The sequence below is a fragment of the Oreochromis niloticus genome, linkage group LG14, assembly GCF_001858045.2.
Source record: "Oreochromis niloticus isolate F11D_XX linkage group LG14, O_niloticus_UMD_NMBU, whole genome shotgun sequence".
Lineage (NCBI taxonomy): Eukaryota > Metazoa > Chordata > Actinopteri > Cichliformes > Cichlidae > Oreochromis > Oreochromis niloticus.
The window spans coordinates 30,655,290-30,675,973 of NC_031979.2; the positions used below are offsets into that span (position 1 = coordinate 30,655,290).

The 20,684-nt window shown below is 38.3% G+C and overlaps 1 protein-coding gene across 7 annotated transcripts in view; it reads left to right on the forward strand.

The window, feature by feature from the left end:
* Positions 1-20,684, forward strand: part of nbeab (neurobeachin b) — a 200,757-nt gene that overhangs the window by 48,646 nt on the left and 131,427 nt on the right. For all 7 annotated transcript variants that reach the window (XM_005455018.4, XM_025898038.1, XM_019367747.2 and 4 more), the window contains exons 3-13: positions 30-130; positions 363-458; positions 1,943-2,064; positions 3,954-4,080; positions 7,061-7,180; positions 9,149-9,295; positions 14,337-14,534; positions 14,661-14,794; positions 16,605-16,713; positions 18,954-19,106; positions 20,514-20,682. In XM_005455018.4, the coding sequence (XP_005455075.1) occupies positions 30-130; positions 363-458; positions 1,943-2,064; positions 3,954-4,080; positions 7,061-7,180; positions 9,149-9,295; positions 14,337-14,534; positions 14,661-14,794; positions 16,605-16,713; positions 18,954-19,106; positions 20,514-20,682 (1,476 nt within the window). The remainder of the gene's footprint in view (positions 1-29; positions 131-362; positions 459-1,942; positions 2,065-3,953; positions 4,081-7,060; positions 7,181-9,148; positions 9,296-14,336; positions 14,535-14,660; positions 14,795-16,604; positions 16,714-18,953; positions 19,107-20,513; positions 20,683-20,684) is intronic.

Below are 20,684 nucleotides of genomic sequence, written 5' to 3' on the forward strand. Positions count from 1 at the left end.
ATGTGTGTATGTTATCGTTGTCTTTAAAGATTTGTTAGTGGATATGTTGGGAGTACTGGCCAGCTACAGCATCACAGTGAGGGAACTGAAAATGCTCTTCAGCATGTTGCAAGGAGAAGGAGGCCTCTGGGTGAGTAATACCAGGATGAGTTGTACATGTGTGTGATTGTTTGACACTGTCACTGGACTCGCCTCAAGAAACCCATCAACACTGATCGGTCTGTGGCTTGTTCTGTAATTGACTTACTGTCGAATGATTGAATGAAGTAACTGAAAAGATATTGAATGTCTGCTGTCCAACCAGCCACAGAGAAAGCCTTGCTGTCTTATCTATACTCTTTTTATCTTCGCCACCTGTGCAGCCGAAGCATGCAGTCAAAATGTTGTCGGTGCTCAATCAGATGCCCCAGAGACACGGTCCGGATGCCTTCTTCAACTTTCCTGGTCGCAGCGCAGCAGTAAGCTTTCCGATTTTGCATTCTGCCATGAAGCAGTTTTCATACATGCACTGCAAGCGTGAACTTTTTTGCATGTACAGTGTGAAAATGCAATAAAAAGATGCAAATGAACCTTAAAATCAAAGATCACACAGGTAACAAAGGGTTCTGTTAAGAAAGGGGGGAAAAAAGGGAGGTGCATCCACATACACAAACTGGATCTCAGGTACTTTTTGGTCTGCATAGTGGGCAATACACCTTCTATAATGTGAAGTATGCTGTGCCTTGCCTTTTCCTCATTAACTCTTTGCAAGATCAAAAGCTTTGTTGATTTTTTTTCTGGTTTGCTGGATTTTTAATCAACATACTGCAGGATGCTGATTAAAGCAAGTAAATGAGGTGTCACAGTAATGTCATTAAATGTTTTTTTTAAACTGATGTTTTAAAAGTTATTTCAGACTAAACTCCTGAAAGTCTTTGAGATTAATTGCAAATTCACTCAAATAAAAGTGGAACTCAAGCGGATTTATGTCAAAGAGGCTGAACACATGCGCTGATAATGTAGTCCGGATGAGAAGTAATTATGTCATCACCTAACGCTATGGATGACAATTCCAGAGCAATTATTAAACATCACCAATATTTAACTGGAGGTACATATTTGGATAATTAAAATAAAGACTTTTCTTTACATTTAAAATGTTTTAACGTTAGTCTCAAAAATTGAATGAAAGTATGGATTCGGATTTGGGATATTCTTTTTGTATTTTTTTGTAGGTGAAATTATGAACATTTTAATTTACATTACTGATTTTTATATTTATGATTAATTTTAATCCATATAGTATAGTATAGTATAGTATAGTATAGTATAGTAGCATATTATCCTACTATAATACACCAGTCTCTGTCTGTGTGTGAACTCCTACACGAGAACTCGTTCAGCAGCCAAAACTGGCACAAAGAGGTACATCTAAGGCCCCTGAAGCTTCTTATACAAATCAGATATTATAATGTTATCATAGTGCCCAGCAACCACCTACCAATGGACTAAAATGACCCATATGTAGTATTTATGAACCGGTAACACCTTATGAAAGCATTGTGTTATTTTAATTTCACAACAGTAACATCTACTGTATAGCCACAAAATCTGAATATTCAGATATACTGTATATTATATATTATGATGTCATTATGCCATCTAACAATGGACTAAAATAACATTTGTATACTAGAGCAGGACCTGTGCATTGCAGGGAAGCTGCAAAAATTGGCTAAACTTTATACAGCCAGTCCAGTATTTATCTTCAATTTATATACTGCCGCTATTTTCTTCAAAGCAAACAAGAATAAAGCTTAGGTGCATACTAGTCTGTATAATTTAGCTTACCCTGTCATGTAACTCAGCGATAGCAGTAGGGGAACATAATTTTAAGGAGCTATCTCTGATGGTGCATGAATTTGTCCTTTGCTATCTTTTCTTTTTTTTTTCTTTGCTTTAGGCAATTGCTTTACCTCCTATTGCTAAGTGGCCTTATCAAAATGGGTTTACATTCAATACCTGGTTCAGAATGGATCCCTTAAATAACATCAACGTGGACAAGGACAAACCATATCTCTACTGGTGAGTACACACTAACTTATGCTTTTACTCCTTTTTCCAATGTCCTCAGTACACGCCCATCCCTCTCATAGGTGCTGTAAGTCCACGTTATGACACCAAAGAGAAGTAAATTGCGCTTTCCAGTTTTCCATCATTCTAATTGCTTTAGCTTTGTATTAGAAATCATACCCTCTCTGCAGAGACCTATAAAGCTACAAGCAGCTTTATTGACAAAGCAGTGTGGTGTCTGATATGCTGTGACCTACAGTGATTTTCTCGTCTAAGTAGATTATGACTGCAACTTGTTTTTCAAGGTTAAACTAGTTTTACAGACAGTTTTTTACATACTGGCAGCTCTTATGTAATGTGGTTCGTGAAAAGGGCTTCATTTTTGCCAGATAATATTCATGAATTATAATAAGAATAGGGAATTAGGTGAGATTATTGAGATTAAAACCCACGGAGCCATGAACTACAGCGGCTACAACTGTCGACTCCAGTGGTGAATTGCCACAGTGGGAGACGCTATGGAGGTATTAATTTAGTTTTGAATATCTGCCACATAAAGCTCACGTAGCAGCCCATCCAGGAGCTTGTGAGTAATTAGTGCTAAAGTCATTAACCTAGACGTGCAGTGATGTTTGGCTGCTCTGTTTATTAGAGGAACTTTGGGAGAAAAGCTCAAAATACAAAGGGACATATAAAAGAATTGTATCAGGAGAGCGAGCCAATAATAAGGATGAAAAGTCAGAGAGAAGACTAATTCCCCAAAGACAATAGGTAGTTCAGTGTGAATGAAAGAGTCTGTTCACCTTGGAAAGACTTGTTCTGTGTTTGTCAGATGTACAACATCAAAAAGAAAAAAAATGGCTAAGCTGTGATGTTTGTATTCGTCCAATCATGTTTGTATTCAGCACTGGTAGAGTCCCACAAAAAGGTGAGATATGCCAAACTAATCCTGTTTATGCTTTGCTCTGAATGCCTCACAGCTCACTGGTAGGGCATGTAGACAACAAAAAGAATTGTATCTTTAGAAAGGAGTGTGTCCACTGTGTCTTGGCTGCCTCAGCAGTAGCCATGTGTGGGTCATATATTTCTCTAGCTCTGCATCCAGCCCTGCGTTGCAGAGGCCTGTATTCTCTTTATCTGCCTTGACAAAGAGGTCGGTTTGTCTTAGATGGTGGTGTGGTGGAGTGGGTCTTTGTAGATGGAAGACTAATATAGACCTGAGGATTGTGAAAGTGTATTGAGTAAGTGTCAGCAATGAAAAAGATGTTCATTCCAAGCAGGCTACGAGTGGAGAACTATTGTTGTATTGCAAGGTTGTTTGTGTGTGTACATAGTGTGGGCTGTATAGGGTCTGTTCTTATTGTTTACAAGTTGAATTTCCTCAGTGCTTCTGTAATATATCTTTTACCAGGAAGGCAGGAACATCAGAGTGGAGCGATTTGCCATTGAGAGCGTTGTTAAAGCGTAGTCTCGCTTTTCTGTTTGTTTAAATCCATTCACTATATAGCTTAACAAATAACTACGGCTACTTTGCTCTTCTGATTCTTGAGGTATAATATCACAATTCTCTTATGAGTTATTTGTCAGTTACTTTTGCAAATTGCTTTCTGGCCGCACAGTGCAAGGTATTTAAAATAGCATGACCACAAACTTATTATGCAGTGCAAAGCCACCGTTTTCTTAATTTGTTTTTCTTTGTTTGGCGCCTTGAGGAGGAAACGTACAAATGAACTTGAAAGGATGAAAAAATAAAGAAATCGGACTGGATAATTTGCTAGTCAAAAAGTTCTGCTTTTGTTGCTTTAGAAATATATTTTTTTCTGTTTGTGGCTAAGTACATTTGGGTTACCCTGTCAAGTTTGCCAGCTCATGATATACTGTGTGAATATCTCTTTTTGCAGCTTTCGCACCAGCAAGGGCATCGGCTACTCTGCACATTTTGTTGGTAACTGCTTGATCATCACATCTCTCAAGTCCAAAGGAAAAGGGTTTCAGCATTGTGTGAAGTATGATTTTCAGCCCAGGAAGGTGAGAGCAGTTTTGGTTTGCTCCTGCTCCAAATGTTCCACACCATATATCATTATTTAGACCTTTTTCAGTTACATTATCTGTACACATGGACTTCATATGTATTCCTAGTAAGGATTATTTATATTATATAAGTAAGTGTAACCCTAACAGTCCATACACATGATGTCTATTGATGATATTCCTTGTTTTTAGTGTCATTCTTCTTATATATTTGATTATAGTGTAAGTCAGTGTACTTGTATTTATATAGCACTTTTTGTGTTCTTCATTGTCATTCAGAGTGCGGCACTTTATTCTACACACTTTATCCACCTCACATGTATGGCCAATTTAGAATCACCAATTAAGCTAACAAGCATGTCTTTGAACTGTGGGAGGAAACCAGTGTAGCTGTAGGAAACTCGTAGAGAACGGCCACAGCTGGGGTTCAAACCAGGAAGCTTCTTGCTGTGAGGTGACAGTGCTAACCACTGCACCAGCATGCCACCCTCTATCGATTCCCAGTCGATTTTCTGTGTGGCGGAAACAGTAGGTGTACAGAGCTTTTCTGCATCAATGCAGTCGTTTTATTATCTGAAAGTATAAAAAAATAAAGGGCTGCACGTGGCTCAGGGGTGCGGAAACTCTTTCTTTTTGATATGATTGTTTTTCAGTGTACTGTCAGGAAAAAAACAAAAAACATGCCAGCGTGGATTAGGGGATTTAATAAGCTTGGCGGTAAAAAAGAAATTCTCTTGAACTATTTCTTGATCCCAATTGCCATTCCCTGTTCCGTTTTCTTAAATTGACATTGTTTTTTATCTCTACTGTTCTCCAATTGCTTCCTCAATTGTGCTTGTTGCCTTTGTCTCTATAATGTCTTGAACTTATTGTTACACCAAATCACTACACATAAGTCATGCTGCGTATGTTTCCATATAAACGTGAATGTGTTTAAAGCCCCCGAGCAGTCTTAACAGGTCTAATTGGATGTAAATGTAGATGAGAATATGAAACTTAATTTAGCATGAAGTGTCAGTGTAGCGTACCTATCCCTGCAGAGAATGAAAGCTGTCTCTAAGCATGTGTCAAACAATTAGAGGCTTCACATAACACCTGGGAACAACTATTCGTCTCATTCCAAGTGTCACACTGCAGGTATGGTTTTGTGGAATAACTTGGAAGACAACTTGTTCTAAATTGAGTTTTAATTGATTTTGAGTTCAGACATCTGTGGACAAGTACAGGTAGCTTGCATTCTTCCCCATAACCATGAGTCCTCTTTTAAGTGTCCTTACCTTTGTGTGAAGACAGCAGTAATTCTATTAGACTGCTCACATTGCCCTTCCTGGGGCAAACTAATAAAAAGCAGGCATAGCCATGTACTGTAAGAGATGGACAATCTGTTTCCTGCTGCTGTGACTGATTGTCTCAGTCTTACCCTATGTTCATATTATGAGCAGCCTGAATGCTTTATAGTGGTATGCAGTTCTGCATCGGGCATCTTATTGTTATCGGCACAAGCAGCTTGACAGGGGGAGCAAGTCCAAGAGCAGTGCAGACACCAATTCAAAGCAGTTCTGCAATATTTTTTAATAAAAAGCAACATCAAATAAACATTTTTAAAAACTCATAATTAAGAGGCCACATATATTGCCTGGCCTGCAGTGTCACTGTCTCTTTGCTACATGCCATGTTCCTACTCTCAAGTTAAGGCACAAAAAGTAAAAAGACCAAAAATATATCTTTAAAAAGGTGGAAAAAATATATTTTTCTACTTGATGTCATTAAAGCCACATTGTTTTGCTTCTGCCTGGTGTGCCTTTGTCCCACTTTCCACATTTCCAACTGCTGCTTCCAATTCCTGCTACTATTGCTTACAGTTTCCTATTTCTTATTATATAAAGAATTAAGAATTAATTTAGAAGAATTAAGTTTTAGTTACTTTTTTTTTTTTTTTTTTTAGCAGATGAACAGTTGATATGGTCAAATATAAATACACTCACTGTTCACTTCTTTAGGTTCGCCTTGCTAGTACCTAATGCTAGCAGGGCTGGAACTAGTTTTGCCTTCAGAACTGCATTAAGTCTTTGTGGCATCAATTCAACAAGGTGCTTGAATGATTCCCCCAGGAATCTGGTACACATTGACGTGATAGCTTCACACAGTTGCTGCAGAGTTGTTTATCCAGTTGTACATCTGCAATCTTATGTTCAACCACATCCCAAAGGATTGAAATGCGATGGTTGTAGAGGTCATTTTTTTGTACAGTGAACTCATCATCATGCTCAAGACACCAGTTTTAGATGGTTTGTGACACAGCATCATGTATTGTGTAACATTTAGTGAATGCTCAGTTGGTACTAAGGAACCCAAAGAGTGGAAAGAAACCCCCAACCATTACCATCCTAGTAATGGTCGTGAAATCCCAGTATATCAGCAGACACCAGCAACCATCCCATGTTTAAAGTCACTTAAATTAACTTTTGTCTCCATTCCGATGCTTAGGTTGAACTTCAGGTGGTTGCTGCTATATGACTGGCTGATTTGTGTTGACAAGCAATTGAACAGCTTCACCTTGTGAAATGGGCGGTGAAATAATATAATAACAGACCATTAATGTTTACCTCTTGTAGCATATAGTTAATAAGAAACAACTTTCTCCCTCTTGCTCGTTTTTAAATTGTGTTTCTATTGTTGCACCCTCTCACCTCTTTGGCTGCAGTTCTCCAGTATTTACCTTCCTTTTGTGTGTGATTAAAATTAGCTGTCTTGCGTCCCTTTGGCCTGTCTTCTGATCTATTATTTACTCTCCTCCTTTGTAAATCTGAAAACATTGTGTAGCAAGCTTCATTTCCATTGTTCTTTTGAACTTTGTGATTCATTTAAAAGTATTTGTGATGTTGTTTTATAAACTAAATGATACATTTAGTTAAAACATTAATGACCTAAATACATGTATTCTTTAAATCTCAATCTGATTCTTTCTCACCTTTAGTGGTATATGATCAGCATAGTCCACATCTACAGCCGCTGGAGGAACAGTGAAATCAGATGCTATGTTAACGGACAGCTCGTTTCTTATGGAGACATGGCATGGCACGTCAACACAAATGATGTAAGTCCGCCTTATTTGTTACTTTTTCTCACTGTTGCCGTTTTGTCATGATTTTAATGCTTACTGGCACAAGGCCTGACTAAGGCTGCCACATCAATGTTTCGTATAGCTCGCGGTCTGTGGGAGTAAAAAATGTATACATCCTCAATAATTCTGATTGATGAAATGAGAAAATGAGTTTTAACTTACTGTTTTCCTCTGAAGTCTGTCTAGAGTTTCACTCTTTATTTGAACATCTGTTTGTCACAGTTGTGCTGCAGTAGATGTGAGAATACAATTTCGAGGCCCAGTAGCTGTTTTATGTGTAAATAAATTGTAACTTTCATTAGACTGAGGATGTCTTATTTAAAATGTGTGATAACAAGGTGATTTACAGTCTAACAGAATATTTGCATGTTCAGATGATTTCACACAGTTATTTAGAAATGATTAGTGTTGTATTTGGACTTGCGGAGAGGAAACGCATTTAGAAAGGTGTGCTTTGAACCAAGTATAGTTCATGAAATATTCAACCACATTAAATGAAGATGCCTTAATTTGTGATTTTTTTGTAAAGAAATGTTCCGATACATTAAGAAAAAACATGAACATTTGCAGTATTCCATAGGGATAAGCAGGTTTCTGGTAACATACAGTGGGCAACACATTTAATAGACGACCTGCCAATGTGGTTTAAGCCAGAGCTGCCCTAAATGAACATTTTCTGTAATTTCCAAAATAATTGTTTATGTTTCTGTAATGGTTAATCCATCAGTATGCATAAGCTCTTCACTAAAAATGGTATTGTTATTATACTATGTTATATTTATTTTGCTGAATTATAATTGTTGTTGGCCATGAATTTTCACATTTATTGTTTTACAGAAAAGCAGATAAAATAATAAAACTTTAAAGAAAAAATTTATTAAGACACTAAATTACAGTTGTTTTCTTGCATCTCGTCCTTTCATCCATTCTCTTCCATTTATCTTTAACAGGATCACTGGAGCCTATCCCAGCTTCTATAGGTAGAAAGGCGGGGTACATCCATTAACAGAAAAATTAGTTTTAGTGGTTGAATGTTGTGCTTGATTAATTTCTGAGAAGACCAGAAGGTATAAAAACATGAATTCACATAAATTGAAAATGTGACTTTTTTGTCTAAGTAACAATATAGGTTTTAGCTTTAAACAAGTTTTTGGCAGATTTTTAAAATATTTGGGTTTTCATGTTATTTGACAGGTGGTATAATAAATTTGTTATGTATAATTTTGGTTTCTTCTTCTGTTTCTCTGCTATTGAGGCTACAATCTTAAAGGTTAAATGCTGTCATCTTTAGATATCCTTTTTAATTGCCTTATTCTGTTCTTAACTACAACTCAGATATAGATTATTGTATCTTTCTGTTCCTGCTAAGTAATACAGTGCACTAAAGCTGTATTTCTTAGTTAGCATAAATATATGTGGTAAATTTTTAGTTGTCTGTTTGCTTTAAATTTTACACATGTTGGACTTATAACAGCTTTTTTTTTACAGGGTTAAATGGAACCAGATCTCTATCAACTAATCTGATGTTTTTATTCTTCCATTGAACCTCTTTTATAGATCTTCACTTGTTATGCAATTTGCTGCTGCCGTTGTAAATTGCCCTTCGATTTGGTGCTGGATGTAACTACAGCAAATACATTTTTTCACTACCACAGAGATTATATAGAAGTTTCATGTCTTTGTAAATCAGGGCCGTTAGGAAATTCTTTCCATCAGGAAATTGTCAACTTAAACACTGAAACAACATGAGAGAATGTTATTTTGAAAAACTAAATTGAATTTCTAGGCTGGAATGGGAAAAAAAAAAAACACATTTGAAAAAATCAAATATTGTACATTTTACTTTTTGACCTCTGCGTAATAGAGCTGTGTGATGTATTTTTTTTTCTTTTTCTTCTAGTCCCTGATGGTGTTGCCTCTTTTTCTATGTCCCTCTTGCAGAGTTATGATAAGTGCTTCCTTGGGTCCTCAGAGACAGCGGATGCTAACAGAGTGTTCTGCGGGCAGCTAGGAGCTGTCTTCGTGTTCAGCGAAGCTCTCAATCCCGCTCAGATATTTGCAATTCATCAGCTAGGACCAGGCTATAAGGTATGTGCTTGTGGGTGCCTAAATTAGATTACATGTAAGCAGTCTGCATTACCAATCCATCTGTGAAATCAATGAGCAGCTCTGTCCTGCTGTAGTTCCTTTGCCTTGTATCGCTGTCCTGCTTTTCCTCCCAGATAAACGGCTGCATAAATTACCTACTTCTAGGGAATAATGGCACAGTACACAGAGGAAAGCAGCAGGCCCTCTGAGGGGATAGAGACATGAGATTATATCAGCTGCAGCAGGTGGAGCGCTCCCGAGCATCTTAACAAAAATCAAAACATGAATGTGAATATAAAAGGAAACTGACCTCCCAAAATAGGGATTACAGTGTGAATATTTATCATATGTTGACAAAACATCCCACTCATCTGAAAGAAAAAGGAGGTGCCTGTTTACTTTCAGATTCTTCTCCTTATTGTCTCACTTTTGTCCCAGATGCTCACAAAAGGCTGTTCTGTTTCTTCAGTGTTAAGCCCACAAAGCTCACAAAAGTAGGAATTGCATTTCATGCTAAATAAACCCTGAACACAAGATGTGACTCATGCAGTTTGCACTCTCAGTGACCAATTTGTGCCACTAGTGTTTTGTCTCCAGCTGTTTTAAAGACAAACTTACTAAGTAAAAGCTACCCTGCTGAAGATGATTTAAGTCAGGTCTACTGATGCCCAGGAAATCCTCAGAGAAATCATTGTTTTCTCTTTTTGCTAATGACTGGTTACTTGTTGTTCCCCTCCTTAACTGCATTTCATGACCTTCTATTAAGCCACAGCAAAGCAATTGTTCAGAATTCTTGATATAATGAAGAATAAATGTCCCCAGGGGAGACAATTACCTGCAGTTTGTGAAGTTGTGAACAATGTTTTTAAGACCTAGACAGGTGAGCTGGGGAGAAAGGTCAGACAGTTGTCTACCCCACTGATTTATTGTTGTAGTGGGAGTGCTATACAAATGACGAGAGGTCTGTTTTAATTCAGAATTGCCTGGAGGAGTCTGAGTGCAGCCAATCTCAGCATACATCTGTTAGACTGTGTACTGTACACTCAACTTTATACTGTCTGAACTCAGCAGAGCCGGAGAAAAACCATCGCCTCTGATGTATGATTTATTCTCTAATCCGTGGTCCTTTCATCCATGTTTGATGTTCGACATGCTTTCACTTACTCCCACGGTGTATTCAGTGTAACCGTAACTGCACTTAGTTTAAATGCAGAGATTATTGTTGCCTAGGGTTACCATTTCTAGTGCATGTTATGATTTATGGCTGTAAATCTGGCGGCGTTGTGTTAGCTAGATTTCTTCTTCAGGCTCTGAACTTGGATGTACTTCTGTTTATTTCGTTTAAAGTACAAACAAACAACTTTTTTCTTGTAAAGTTCAAACTTTATGATTGACTTGACATTCACAGACTTTGACAGATACAGTTTTAGGGTAGAGGTGCTTCTGGACACACTGTGCCTGACAGCAGCTGACATAATTTTTTTTTTTTCTCCATTCATTACTCCTGTTTTAGCAGCTAGTTAATCTTCAAAACTCAGGTAATGACTCATGAGGTCTGGGAGTTTTTTAAACAGAAAGCCTAAAAAAATCCCCTCTCTGCATACTTATTCCTAATATTATCTTCTTTTTTCATTTTTCTTTATTCTCTTGGAAATAATGTCATCTGTATTTGACAAGTCAAAACAATTATGTCACGATTAATAATTTTTCACATGATGCACTTTTTTTTTCTTTGTCTTCCATTATCACCATCATATGTGTTCTACATAAGGCAGATTAGCCCATGACATTTGTAACAACACTGCACCGCAGTATGAAACACAAGCTACAGGAGAAGATATTGGGGCACAAATCTGGTCGACTGTTGCCCAAAGTATTTGACATCTAGCCATGCAGAATGCCTTTTCAAACATTTGTGAAAGAATGGGTCATTCTTTCTCACTGGATTCATATGTGCCACAATTGCAACAAGTCAGTTTTCGGCCAATACTCTACTGATTTACTAACTGGAAAGTTCCAAACCTCCTCTGGCATCAACATTAATGTCAACATAAAAACTGTGAGCTTCATGGCCAAGCAGCTCCTGTACATGAAAAGTGAACATGGCCAAATACTTTTGACTATGTATCAGAATTGTGTCAGGAGTGAACTTCCTTTACAAAATAATCCCAACAGTAATTTTTATAAATAACTTAATCAGCGAGGAGCCGATGGGAAACGGACCAAAGCTGGAAGTAAAACAAAAACAATGACGAGCAAAGTCAGTAAAACAGAAAACTAACAGCCTACAAAACAAAAACCATGCAGATGATAGATATGGGACTTTTTTTTCTTAGCAAGTGAGAAACAATATACAGAAAGAAAAATGCAAACCCTTGACAGTTGTAATAAAACAACAAAATGGGGCTTACAGCGCACACAGATATTTAATGGTACTTAATCTTCAAACATTGGGTTAATACTTAAAAAAACAGTGTTTATTTCGAAATTTAAAATTGCATTTATTTTAATTTGTAGTTGGATAGTTAGTTCACTTTATTAAAGACACACAAGGGTCGATAGCAGAAGAAAATGACAGTCATACTTGGGTATATTGTGTTATTTTCTACTTGAATCACAGGCAACAGGGAGTGTTGCAGTCCTCTAAGTGTCTTCCTGTGGTGTGCAGAGAGACTGGGTTGCCCCTGGTCAGTGTCAGCCTTTGGGACTAGTAGAAAAAAGGAGGAACTGCACTCTAATTCTTTTTTATGAGTGTCTGGCCTATGGAATGACGCTGTCACGCTACAGGGTTTGATAGCCCAAAACCCACGGGATCATTATTTTCACACTGCGGCAAGGATCGCACAAAAGTGCAAAGCAGTGGAGCTTGTTATTTCTTGCCACTTGGGTTCCATGAGTTGAAACTTTTGAAGGATGTTAGAGACTGCATGATGACATGCATGATGTCCGCTGTGTGGACCTGATCATAGCAGATGAAGAGATTATCTCTTATGCTTTTTTATCATTGGACTGTAAGTAGATATGTCATTAAATTGGGCTCAACCCTCTCAGTTTCAGTGCTGTGAGGAAACTGATATAACGCCTCTATAAGTCCAAGACATATTTACTAGCATCATGTTGAAAAAGGTTCATAGCACTTTAGGCAGAGACGAAACTGTAACATGTAACGAAATGAAATGAAAATGTAAAATACTATTATTACATTTCAAAAGATACAAGGTAGTGTTGTGCAATACTTGTATTTGTTGTTTAATAATAAAGATTATTAAAAACTTCATATTTTATGTTTCTACTAAAGGCTGCCACCCACTTACAACTCTGCTCTTCAGAGGCAGTCAGAATAGAAACCATACTCATTGTAGAATTTGACAATCTCAGTAAGATCACATTTTTTTTAATCCACTTATTCCTCACTGAGAAAAAGAATCCCAGATTTAGATGCCTGTTGGACAGGTGTGCAAACCCTGTTTGCCATGTTGCGTAACATACTGTATTTATCTACAGTCCCTCTAGGACCAGATGGTTGTTTCATCACTGTTGCTTCAGCTCTTTCTGCCTCTCTTTATCTCACCACCACAGTCTTGCTGCCCACAAGTCAGAGAGGGAAGGAAAAGCATCTTTCACCCATTAATAATTCAGCCCTCCTGATTAGAGAAATTGATTTCTGCGTTCACACTGCACTGACAGATTAATTCAGCTCATCTGTCAACAGCTAATTGATTGAGTAAATTGAGACTAGTCTGTCATTGATCAGCAGTTTGTTATGGTAGCCATATTGAATGTGTTACTAAACCACTGACTCATTTAACCTGTGCTTTATGAGACATGTTGGTAAAGGCATTGTGGTAAATATGATGCAGGCATTCTTACAAGACGCAGTCCCAGTAAAACATTGAATTATCATCATAATCATCAAGTCGCTGGTTTATTTCCCTCAGCTGGATGTAAATTTATAATCCGTTTTCTTCCCCTTATTACTATAGATGTGTGGTGGCACAGCAATTTGAAGCTAAACTGCCGACCGCCAGCTTTAATTTGAATGTGTTTTCAGCTGTATTGGCAAAACTCGTCCCCAATTTGTCTCTGCTCCATGACTGTATTGGAAAAGAAAATTACTTACTTGGAAACAATGTCAATGCAAAACAAGCAAAAGCAACCCCCCCCCCCCCCCCCCCCCCCCCCCCCCACCACCACCACCACCAAAAAAAACCCCTGCGTACTTTATATCCAAAAAGACTTCTCTGACAGTGCCTTGTCTGCAGCCTTCTTTTAGTATGTCTTTGTGAGAGTTCAGCAGTAACTGTGCTCGGCTTGAATTTGCTCAAGAACAGAGTGGAGTAAATGACTTCTTGGTTAAATTAATGCAGGTACACAATCATCTCTGGTATCAAAGCAGCTTTGATCTTTATCATCACACCCTAATCATTGTACTCTGCAGTCGAACTTGAAGATTGTCATCAGACAATGTTTCACTCAGAACAAAAGGCTTACGCACACATTCAAAATAAGACAAAATGAGACCAAATGAGAAAAAATATGCAGCAAGTATCTCCAAAGAGCCATAAAGATAAAAAATATTTTATTTTACAAATATGAGTTTAAACATGAGTTTTACGTCTCATATTTTGGAAATGAATTTACAGCCACTGGTTTTCTATTTTGAATACAGCTTTTCTTTTGACATGTAAACATAATACTGCTGTCACAGCTCACTTTATTCTCTTAGTTACTAAAAAGCTAATGGTTTTGCCTTTTGTTATTGATTGCACCCATACAGAATGATAGAGATGAACAGGATGCTTTAATCAATGGAGAAAATTCATTTTGAAAATGGTGATATGCTGTAATGCACTCAGTGTCAGCCATTTTTCATTCTCAAATGAAGTTATAATTAAAAGATAACACCCAAGAGGCAACGATGGGGTGTATGTTCACTAAGAAAAATACATAGCCTATCATTCTCACTCTCCCAGTCTCTCTTTTTTATTTTTGTCATTCCTTTATTTGATTTCTCTCTCTCTCTGCTTTTTTCCCCTAACAGAGTACATTTAAGTTCAAGTCAGAGAGTGATATTCACTTAGCAGAGCATCACAAGCAGGTATTATATGACGGCAAATTAGCCAGCTCCATCGCCTTCACCTATAACGCGAAGGCCACTGATGCCCAGCTTTGCCTGGAGTCTTCACCTAGAGAAAACGCCTCCATCTTTGTGCACTCACCGCACGCCCTTATGCTTCAGGTCAGTTGCATTACTCTTAACTTTGTGCTCAATACTTTAGGTACTGACTCATTCATTTTTATTACATTGGGTTTAAAATTCAGTCAGTACGAAGGCGTATTTATGGGTTTTGCCTTACCCTTCCAGGATGTGAAAGCCACAGTGACTCACTCCATCCATAGTGCCATACACTCTATTGGTGGGATCCAGGTTCTCTTTCCCCTCTTTGCCCAGCTGGACTTTCATCAGCTGAATGACAGCCAGGTGGAAACAACTGTCTGGTAAGAAGAAGCAATATTAAGACTGTACAACTTCTTTTAGAAATGGACGTAGAAGTTATATACATGAACTGTAGATGAGGGGAAAAAGTAATTTGGAAGTTGTGAATTTAATTACTTTTTGATATTTTTTATTGTGAATTCATTTATTTGTGCGGGTGTGTTTGCGACTGATGAAGGGTTGGCAACTAAAGTAATATTAATCACTTCTTAAAACAGCTTAAGGGTTGCTTTTTTCCCCTATGAATACATCTTCATCTAAATTATCATGTATAGCTGCAACATTCCAGCATCTGACTTATCCTAATTGGGAAGTCACTGAGGTGTTCCAAATAATTATCACCCTTTTTTGTGGTGTTAAACTGATTGGCAGTAAACCTCATAACTCACTGGGAGTAAAATCAACAGAAGCAATGGGCTATTTTGTTAAACTTGATGCTAAATATGGTTTAAAACTACGAATGCTGGTTTGCTTCTGATTTTATAGTAAATGACAACTTGGTGATGGATTCAGTTCAGAAACACCCAGGGTCTGCAGCATGGATTTGTTGGATAAATAATGCAGTGATGAGATTTTCTGTATCATATAGCAGTCTTGGTCAAGCTGTAGTCGCCTTTCATTATTATCTCTGCTCACTGCTTCAGACTCCTCTCACCCCATCGTTCTGAGCTGGTCTGCCCAAAGCTTCCCAACTGTGCCCAGGATGCAGCCTGAGCTCTGCTCTAATCCTGTGTTAGTTCAATGACATGGATGGACGCAGGAGTGGCCACATAGCAGCACAAATCCCTGATACCCAAAGCTCTGTCCCTCTGTAGATTCCTCTCCTCTCAGCTCTCTGTCCCTCCTCCTCCTTTTCTAGCATGTTAGAGTCTTTGGCTCACTGTGTGCAACTCTCCCAAGCACTTTGCTTTGTCCTTGCCGTGGCTTTTAGACTGAGTCCTTCTAAAAGCCTGTTGGGCTGAGAAGTTCAAAGCGTCTGCAACAATTAACTCCATATAATGCTCCCTGATCTGCCTTGGCTGCTCTTGACAGCATCATCAAATAGTGATTTAAAAAAAAATCCCCTTTAATAATAGCGTGAGCCTGTGTCACCTTGATTTCCAAGCAGTGCTGGTGTCGCATCAGCCACGACTCCTCGACCAAATTGGAAAGAATCTCTGCTTGCAGCAAAGGATCATGGGATAAACCAGACCCACACAGAGTCGTGTCATCTAATTCTGTTCTCTGTTTAAGTAAATAGTCCAAAGGAAAAAAAACCAACATGAACTTAACATTAAGTAAATGAGTTTGTATGCATGTAGTGTATGTTCACTATACATGAGCAAGCCTGCAGAGGAGTGATTGTGTCCTTGTGATTGTTGTGCTGGGGTGAAAGCCACTAGAGGATGTGAGGAAAAGCCGATTAAGAAGTGTCACCAAGCACCACTGTTGCTCAGCCAAGGGCTTCAGCTGAGAAAAAAACCCTGCAAAAAAAAAAAAAAATGCATTCACTGCACTGCCCTGCCTCCTCCTCCTTCCCCCACCTCATACAAAAATATGATACCTACAAACTCTGTTACAGTTCACCATAAAGAAATTCCCCTGTCCCAGGAGAACCCAGCAAACCAGCCTTTTCTCCTGCACTGAAGAGGGATGAAAGCAGTGAGCTAGAGTTCCCAGCTGACTTCTGACATCCTCTGAAAATGACCTTGTTTTTTTTCCCCCTTTTCATTCTGTTTATAGAATAGTTGATGGACAAATTACATCTTAAGAGTCTGTGAGTCGATGAGTATTTTATTCCTGTATGAGAGATTGTGACTTTTACTTTTACAGTGCCACTCTCCTGGCTTTTCTGCTTGAGCTGCTCAAGAGCTCCGTGGCCATGCAGGAACAGATGCTGGGAGGAAAGGGATTTTTGGTGATTGGATACCTACTAGAGAAGGTATGCAAGAGCTTACACAAAATATTGCCACTGTTTTCCTACCACAGTGTAAAGTTTTCTAATTTAACCTATGTTACCACACCTGTAAAAATATGCGGTACTATCAAAGTCTTCTGGAATCAGTCCATAAAAAATAAAATAGAAAAATTTAGACAGTTTTGCCTTCAGGTTCATCTCCTTGTGCAAGCTGGGACTGCTTTCATCAACGCTGCTATCTTTAGATTAGATGCTTCCTTGATCTCACACATTTCCACAAGACAGATTTCACAAATCACAGTTCTTGTCGTATTTGCTAAATGTCCTTCATCAAATTTCTCAGTATGGTACAGTACAATTTATTGTTCAGTCTCATCCTGGGAACACATTCACAGTTCAGAAATCTTGTGAATGTTGTAAAAAAAAAACAAAACGTACCAGCTATGCTACAAGCTGTCGAGACATGCACACGAAGATGGCCCTGAAAGGGAAATGATTCAGCTTCAGGCAGTTTTAATTGGTTGTTTGTTTTTCTTTTGTTTTGTTTTTTTGTATGAAAAATACAGGAACATTTTGACCCAACTTCACTATAGAACCTGTTCGCTTATATAAACTGATTAAACAACAGCATTTACCCCACAGCCATCACACTACTGAACACAGAACATTTGCTCCCCTGATAACAGACCACAAGACTCAGCATTACTGCAAACACTCACACATTACATTTGCACAGTACAGCTCATCATCAAATTCTCACACTCTAACTGTGCGTATATTACCTTTTTATGTATTCAGTATATGCATCTTATTCAATTTGTTACAGTTTTGCTATTTTTTTATTAGATATTTTTTACCAGGCATCTGCTGGCTTGTTCTAAACAATATGTTGTTCTGTCATAATGTCTGTCTGTATGTTTATTGTTATGATGTACTCATAGGCCACAACAAAAAAGTCAGGGTTTATTATAATAATCATGATGCGTGTAAGATGCTGACTGTCTGTCTGTGAGAAATTACAAATAACATAACAGCTGTATAGACGTTTATTATAGTTGATCATTTTCCTCATTTTTAAAGGTGATTTGACAGAAAAAAGCACATGTTCACCACTTCATTTTCTAGTTCAATGAAAGGATAACTGGGAAATTATTTGGCTTTTTTTCCCAACAAAATCTTTTCAAAGTCCTATCCCAGCGATCTACCGTTGTCCTCAGTGCCAATGTGCGCCGCGTCTCCCCACACTCTCACAGCCCCGTCACTACTCTAATCTGTCGTTGCCTGTAGCAGAGTCCTAAATGTGTCTTTGAACTAAACAGAGCTAGAGGAAGAACACCCCCCTCCTCTCCCCTCCCTTTCTTTTCACATCAATTTTTATTTACCCATTTTGTGATTCAGATCTAGCAGCCGGTGTCTCTAGAGTGCTCGCTCTTTTGGAGCGCTGAGAAATGATGCCACTTTGTCACTCAGTGACTTGCCTTCCTGCTGGCTTCAGCTGCTGTTAACTAACAGCCAGGCAGAGTCGGCACCTGAGAGCTGAAGGTTTTTTGTTTTTTTTTCCTTGCTTCCTTCCCGCCGCCAGGTTTCACACTTTCACATATCGCACCATCTGTTCATTATCTGTTTATGCCACACCTTCCCTTCTTCCCGGGCCTTCATTTTATCCCCTCTCTTGCCCTCAGCAAGTGTCCACCTGGACAGTGAACAGGTGCCAGACATGATCGCTAAAAGAACTCGTCAAAGTTGACTTTTCTGCAAAGTCAAAACAACTTGCACTAATTTTATTTGACTATTTTAAATATTCAATATATATTTTTTACAATATATATTTAATATTTAATTGGACTTCAGTAACTTGACAAAATGACTGAATAGATCAATTTTTCACCCATGCCAACATACACGACATACATATAGATGAATATATATATATATATATATATATATATGTGTATATTTAAATACATGTAGATTTTCAAAATGCACATTATCATATCACACTATATTATCTGCTGCTGACCACTTTTGTAGTTTAATGCTTCTACCTATCTTTCAGGTGTCGGTAACACAGTTACAGATGTTTTTATTCGGTTTGTGACAAAAGGTTTTATCTTCCTCTGGATATTGCAGACACATTTCACAAACAGTTACCTTAGGGGTTTGCTTGATGCAGCAAGTATCAGGGAACATAAAAACTTGCTTACAGCAGAATCGTCTTGGTGACACAATTGTTATTTAACATGACTCTGTGCTTCTCTGTGCAGTCATCACGTGTACACATCACCAGGTCTGTATTAGAACAGTTCCTTTCCTTTGCAAAGTATCTGGATGGTCTAACACATGGAGCACCACTCCTGAAGCAGCTGTGTGACCACATCCTTTTCAATCCTGCCATCTGGATCTACACCCCTGCCAAGGTGAGTTCCTGCAGGTAACTCTCACTGGCATATCCAGAGTTTCCAATAACAGGCTTTAGTAATCCCCCACATCATGATTTCTTCTGTAGCGTGGGGTGGTATTAAAAAATAAAAATCCTTACACATTCATTCTATTTTAATGGAAACAAGCTGTCAAGTATGCATCATACTGGTGTCAGTTTTGATGAGATTCTCAGTGACAGCAAGCATTTGTGCATGTGGCAATAAAATAAACTATATGGGTAATAACACTGCAAGTGAAAACTTTTTTATGAATAATTATTAAATATTTTTCGTAAGGATCAACTTGGATTAATTTGAGCCAAAGGAAAGCTATTTTTACTCTGTCAGTTGAGATGTCAAATAAAAGTAAATTATGTAGTTTTACCTCTAGACGGTGTTCAGGGCCCAAGTGACATTCAGTGAACTACTGCTTTTCTAGCGTGTTTTAAATGTTCCAGAGGTCTTTTCCACCTCCTTTTAAATAATGACCCATAAAAAATAGGATGAGGTATATCAAAGAAGCTAAATGTGTGTGTGGCAAATACATTTGCCTCAGGAATGCTGCTTGTGGTGCCAAGGCATGAATAAATAAAAAGAGGAAATAAATACAAAAGTGTCTGGAGGCTCGACTGCCACACTCCTCCAAAATAGGGCATAGAGAAAAGAGTAGAGAAATGAAAGAACAGCTAGGTAATGAAGTGGGGTAGAACACTTTAGCTACACACAGATACTCTGGCTCCTTCCCTGAGGACATCCCACAAGGTCCACATTTCCTCTCTTCATATTCTCGAGCTGCACAGGCTGCAGAGAGCCAGCTGTGCCAGTGAGCATCCTGACATGCACTGTGCATTAATTACACGGGACCTATGATGTTCTTCCATGGTCATATAAGATTTTGTGAGCAATTTTAATACTCTGTTCCCATGGATATTGCATTAACAGTATTGCAGTGTTCATTTGTCTCAGAGGCCCTCAAACGATATCACATCATGCGCACATCATAGCCACTCTGCCACCTTTCATCATGACTCATATTTGGCTCATTACTATCTTGCAATTTATGACATATGGGGAAAAAGCCATCAGTATTTAGTGCTAAAAGGGCTGTAGTAGGATTAAGGATTCTTGTCAGGTCTACTGCTAATTACAGAGGACATGCTAATCATCACTGAACAGAGTGGAGCTGCGACAAATATGAAATTGAGTAATACAGGGTCAGTGGCCATCTAGAGCATACACCTGCAAGGATAATGAGCTCGTTTAGTACGAAATATCACAGCAAAACTTCTTTCTACAAATGGTTTGTGGTTCATTGGACTAAGATGTCAATATTTACTTAAATTTTTTACTTAACTGTCCATTTAGTAACATGAGTACATCTATGTGTCTATGTGTGTGTTCCAGGTACAACTCTCTCTGTATACCTACCTTTCTGCTGAGTTTATTGGCACAGCGACCATCTACAACACTATTCGTCGGGTGGGGACTGTGCTTCAGCTCATGCATACGCTGAAGTACTACTACTGGGCTGTCAACCCTTCAGAAAGCAGCGGCATCACACCAAAGGGTCTTGGT